The sequence below is a fragment of the Rhagoletis pomonella genome, unplaced genomic scaffold, assembly GCF_013731165.1.
Source record: "Rhagoletis pomonella isolate Grant_MI unplaced genomic scaffold, Rhpom_1.0 Rhpom_scaffold_00019, whole genome shotgun sequence".
NCBI lineage: Eukaryota > Metazoa > Arthropoda > Insecta > Diptera > Tephritidae > Rhagoletis > Rhagoletis pomonella.
Window position 1 is genome coordinate 1,039,677 of NW_023458573.1, and position 6,295 is coordinate 1,045,971.

Below are 6,295 nucleotides of genomic sequence, written 5' to 3' on the forward strand. Positions count from 1 at the left end.
GGGTGTTTAAAGGGATGTAGAAAAAGACTAAAGTTATTGAAATAACCATAAAAATTGGCCAAATATGCATTGATTTAAATGAATTCCCATGTTTACAGCAGTTTAATATATTAAAGCTTTTGGTCAATGACTCCTAAACTTAATAGAAGTTTTCTTGAGGGTTTTGTCAGAGTCCGTTTAAAGTTTTTTTTATATATATTGAGTGTAACCCTGTAGCACATAGAATCAGGTGATCTCAGCTGTGAGGCATTTTGGGAAAACATCTGATTCTTTTTTCACTTGTAAGTAGCTGTGCGTATCGGCAATGAAAATTCGGTATATCGATATCGCGATATTCTAAATTTACAATATCCAACACCGATATATTTACTAAAATAATATCGATATATTGAATATCGGAAATTTCGAAAACGAAATGGTTAATAAAGATATATTGGCGCGTATTCATAGTTCAGCAACTAAGGGCCATTTGCACCATGTCTAGTTAATTCTAACTCCCAGTTAAACATCTTTATCGACGTTATCGACATCCATCATTTAACATGTGATCGATAAAGCAGTTAACGTGCTTAACTGAAGGATGTACCTCCAGTTAGCGTTAACTAGACATGGTGCAAACGGCCCTAAGTCGAAACTAACAAAGTTGCAACTTAAATTTAAGTACCAACGTACAATTTACCTCTATTCATAGTCGCATTTCAGACTTCTACTAAGTAGTTACGACTTAGTTTACGATATAGCAAAATGAGTGTGAAAATGTATCGATTATTCTTTACGATATTTTGGAAAAATTACATTTTTTATTAAATAATGTCAAGTTTGATTATCCGTTTATGTAATTTTTATTTTCATTGCATGATTATGCAAAAGAATAAGGTATCATTTTCTTGTTAATTGTGTGAAATAACCAGAACAACCGCAGTGATGTGAAGTCGATGTTTATCGAAAGCATGCTGTGAAACATACAAATAGTAGATATCTAAGGGCCGTTTGCACCATGTCTAGTTAATTCTAACTCCCAGTTAAACATCTTTATCGACGTTATCGACACCCATCATATAACATTTGATCGATAAAGCAGTTAACGTGCTTAACTGAAGGATGTACCTCCAGTTAGCGTTAACTAGACATGGTGCAAACGGCCCTAAATGTTATGCACAAATTTACTTTAAAAGAACTAGCGTGAAGCTGACTTATTATTTGAGAATTTATCTAAATTATTCCAATTATTAAATTGTGATGTAGCTTTATTCGAATTGTAATACGCATTTAATTTCTTCTTCCGAATGAAATGGATCGATCTTTGTAAATTTTAATTGGAGATTATTCAATATTATCAAAATCACCCTCTACTAACTTAATTTTTACACATTTCGTCTGTTTTCCCTTAATTTGATAAAATACTTCTTCCTAGTTACGACTTAGTTGCAGCTGCAGCCGAAACTAAATTTTAAGTTGGTACTTAGCCAGAAAAGTCGAAACTAAGGTGACTATGAATAGCTTTAGTTGTGACTTAGAATAGTTTCGACTTAGTTGAGTACAAAATGACTATGAATATGCGCCATTGTTTCGATATTTTAGGGCCGGTTTCCCTATCTCCGGTTAACACTAATCCCCCGGTAAACATCGTTACCGACCTTATCGACTCCCTGTTATATGCATGGAGTTAGAACGTCGATAACTATGTTTAACCGGAGATTAGTGTTAACCAGACATTGAGTAACCGGCCCTTAATGAGAAAAAGTGGCAACATTGCATTTTCGAGTATACAGTGGCTAGCTGCCATTATTTGGATAAAGAAAAGTTAAGAAAATTCAATATCGATGTGATGCTGATAGAAATCTGTATCAATTTGTGATCAATTCTGTTTGTTTTGTTTCCTAATTAAGTGAGGAAATTTGAATTGACAGCACCGACAAATGAATATATACCTAAACAAATGGTCGGTCATGGTTAAAACAATTCAAATTTTTGTATTGAAGTTTTGGTTTAAAATTTATTTTTTCCTTTTCAGTAGGGTTTTTGCACATTATCTTCTGCGTGAGAATTGATCGTAATAGATACGGATCTGAATAAGTGACTGGAACACGGCTGTTTGTCAAAAGCATACGATTTCGAACTCGCGTAAATGTACATTTGCTAAATGCGATAGCATGAACGCTCTTCGAAAACATATGTTCGAAAGTGCTAAATGTTGCATTTTAAGGGCCGGTTACTCAATGTCTGGTTAACGCTAATCTCCCGTTAAACATAGTTATCGACGTTACCGACTCCCTTTTGTATGCATGGTGTCGAAGACGTCGATAACGATGTTTAACCGCAGATTAGTGTTAACCAGACATTGAGTAATCGGCCCTAAATGCAGCAAAAACGGTGCATTAATCGGAAGATGAAATTAAATGCGTATTACAATTCGAATAAAGCTACTAGAGGGTTCAGACTATCGATAGGCACACCATCGATAGTTTTGATAGTTTTCAGAAAAACTATCAATATTCACGATAGTCTCGAAAAATACAAAACTATCGATAGCGCTATCGACAACGCTAAATCAGTTAAGGCCCGTCCACATAGAACTTTGGCGTTGCGTTGGCGTTGGCGTCGCTTCAACAGCTGACTATGAATACATGAATTCAAATGCAGCCGTCCACATAGCCAAAATTCGACAACGCTCACGCCAACACAAAGCAAAAAGATGGCCAACTCTCATCTTTTCGCGTGCGTCGCTCGTCAGCTGTTGCAAATAAATAAAATTATGTGAAATATTTTCCTTTTTAATCAAGTGCGGGCAAGAAATATCGTTTTTAATGCAATTATTGATATGAAATATTAATTTATCTGTCGTTAGTATATTAATGTAGTGGCCCAAGCATTCGCTGCCAAGCGCTCATTGTAGCAAGCATACTTTTAACGTGCGTTCTGTCAAACCAACGCCAACGCCAAAGCTAACACGAAAGTTCTATGTGGACCGGCCTTTAGGTTTCTTTGTTTTTACAGGATCATAGTGAAATAAATATTATCTCATAAAAGTTATATTCATTCAAAATTAAGTAACTGCTTAGCCAAAATACTTCTCTTTTTAGAAAGCTCAAAAACAAACACAAGTTATACAAACAAAACAGGACTTACGAATAACACATGTATGTATATTGGCCTAAATAAGTGCATATTTGAATATGACTAAAAAACAAAATTTTTAATTCAAATTAAAAAATGCAGGTATTACCAACAATAGTTCGATAGTCCTACTAAACTATCGATATTTTTGATAGTATAAAAAAAAAACTATCAATGAGTATTGATAGTCTAAAAAAATTGAAACTATCGACACTATCGATAGTGCCATCGATAGTTTGACAACTCTAAAAGCTACATCAGAATTTTTTAATTGGAATAATTTATATAAATTCTCAAATAATAAGTCAGTTTCACACTAGTTCTTTTAAAGTAAATTTGTGCATAAGATTTATATATCTACTATTTGTATGTCACAGCATGCTTTCGATAAACATCGACTTCACATCAATGCGGTTGTACTGGCTATTTCCCACAATTAACAAGAAAATTATACTTTATTCTTTTGCATAATCATGCAATGAAAATAAAAATTACATAAACGGATGATCAAACTTTACATTATTTAATAAAAATGTAATTTTTCCAAAATATCGTAAAGAAAAATCGATACATTTTCACACTCGTTTTGCTATATCGTAAACTAAGTCGAAACTACTTAGTAGAAGTCTGAAATGCGACTATGAATAGAAGTAAATTTTAAGTTGGTACTTAAATTTAAGTTGCAACTTTGTTAGTTTCGACTTAGTTGCTGGACTATGAATACGCGCCAATATTGTTTCGATATCGTATCGCAACTCGTGATATCGATATAAATTGACCGATATGATGAACAACGATGTTGATATATTGAATATCCTATCGGTATCGCGCATTCCTACTTGTAAGTATGCACAATGAAATGGTTGAGAGGGAAAAATCGGTATGCTCCTATGGGCCCTGTCTCACGATCAATATGGATCGCGATCCAGTATCGTGATCCATATTGATGCATGATGCTCCACTCTCTGCTATGCTACACCTTCAATATTTATCGCGTCATTATTTTCAAACTTTTGAACTGTGCAAGTCGTTTTTAAATAAGAAAAATGCAAGAAAATTCAAAAAGAGCGTGTTTAGCCATATTACTGGCATTTTCATTAAAAAAAAAGAAACAAAGATGAAGTATGGGAGTCGAAGATGGTACCTGGAGCGGCATAGGTACACTCATTTGAGATTATTGGATTCGATTCGACTTTGCAAGGAATTAAGCGACTACGAAAATTACTTTCGGACCTCCACTGAAAGTTTCGACCATATTCTTGAATTAATCAGCCCATATATAACTAAGCAAGATACAGTTATGAGAGCTGCCATTTCGCCAACAGAAAAACTGGCGGTGACTTTGCATTATTTAGCAACAGGAAGGGATGTACCCAAATCTAATGATATTTGTTCACAACTTATTGTGATTATTTTACAGCTACTTTAAGCAGGTGCGGTATACAGCGATTATGTCGCGGCAAGCAATAAGCGAAGCGATCATGGATACATGTGAAGCTTTGATATACGCTCTTCGAAACTGCATTAAAGTAAGTGTACTAAATGATACACATGTACATATGGTATTTTGTTATAATTTATTCAGAAAACTGTGCAAATAAATACATATGATTTATGTAATAATTTTAGTTGCCAGGGAATGATAAAAAAAGAGATCTTAGTGAGTATTCCTCTGTGCTTTGTATTTCTTCAGTGGCACCTACTTCAGTATTGTATATTAGCATTGCTTGGCTACTTGGAGGCAATTGCGAGGAAAAACTAAATTGCGAAGATAGAATAGGAGACGGAGTATGCGGGTAGTTAGGTGTTATATATTCACTCTGCAGAGGCATTCCAAAATTGGAGTCTGGTGAAGGTGTTGGCGGTGGTACATAAATAGGTGGCGGTCTTTGGACTCGAATAGCTTTAATATCTGGTTGCGGTGATGATTCAGAGAAACGTGGTAATGGTGGTAATTGATTATACATTGTGGGTTCTGGTGTCGGAGCTGATGACACATCCGTGTTGCAAGCGTCTGGGTATACAATTATTTTAACAGAGTTACGTCTCAAGTTACCCAGTTCTGCTTCAAATAAAATATCATTAATTCCTTTTTCAGCTGGCATACGCTGCGTTGGATTTAGATGCTCTAATTTTTCACTCCAGTATAATGCCGTTGCGTTTATGTTTGTAGAACTTTAGGGTGCAGACAATAGGGAACATGCTTTTTCAATTAGCTCGTTTTGTTTAGCCACTGCACAATTTTTTTTGTTTTTCCGAGGAGGAGCCAACTCGCTAATAGATGAAAAGGAAGTGTTAGATAAGTCCTCTCTATTTGTCTGCTCCTCAACTTGCAATTCGTCACACATTTTGCGATTCTACCTAGTTCTGAAAGAAAGAAAATTATTGTTAATTGATAAAATTGATTTTAATTCTTTACATTTATGCCCGTTTGCACCAATCAATTTTAAAATTATCAGCCTGTTAAAATTTAAAATGATAAAATGTAGTTCGGAAAATTTGTCATTTTAAATTTTAACGGTCTGATAAATTTTAAAATTGATTGGCGAAACTGAGAGTTAATTTTATATTTTATTTATAAAATGGTTTTCAAATTTCTTTTTTTAGATGACTAGTACAGCAGAAGAGTGGAGTAGTGTTTCTGATGAATTTCGTGTATTACATAATTTTTATAACTGCATCGGCGCAGTTAACGGGAAACACGTAAAAATAAAGCGTCCAAATGGTTCGGGAGCGCTTTATTATAACTATAAAGGAACATACAGTATCGTTCTTATGGCTACTGCGAATGTTAAAAAGGAATTTGTCATGGTTGATATTGGATGCAATGGACGCGTGTCTGATGGTGGTGTCTTGTTTTACACTAAATTCTGGGAGCGTTTGCAACAAAATCGTTTAAATATACCGGAATGGACACCATTGCCAAACACCTCGAAATCATTCCCATATGTTTTTATAGGAGACGAAGCTTTCGAGCTAGGCCCTAACTTTATGAAGCCTTATCCTCAAAAAAGAGTATCACAAGAAGAACAATTGTTTAATAAACGGTTATCGAAGGCTAGATGTGTCATTGAGTGTGTGTTTGGTATCCTCGCCAATAAATTTGGAGTTTTCCAGAAAGCCATAAGTCTCAGCCCGCAGAAAGCCGCAAAAGTGACAGCAGCTTGTTTTTATCTGC

At 34.8% G+C, this 6,295-nt stretch overlaps 1 protein-coding gene across 1 annotated transcript in view; it reads left to right on the forward strand.

Moving 5' to 3' along the window:
- The first annotated feature begins 4,002 nt into the window (after window positions 1-4,002).
- Window positions 4,003-6,295, forward strand: part of LOC118749552 (protein ALP1-like) — a 2,725-nt gene continuing 432 nt past the window's right edge. The window contains exons 1-2 of the mRNA XM_036484357.1: window positions 4,003-4,646; window positions 5,725-6,293. Coding sequence (XP_036340250.1) covers window positions 4,569-4,646; window positions 5,725-6,293 — 647 coding nt within the window. The 5' untranslated portion in view covers window positions 4,003-4,568. The remainder of the gene's footprint in view (window positions 4,647-5,724; window positions 6,294-6,295) is intronic.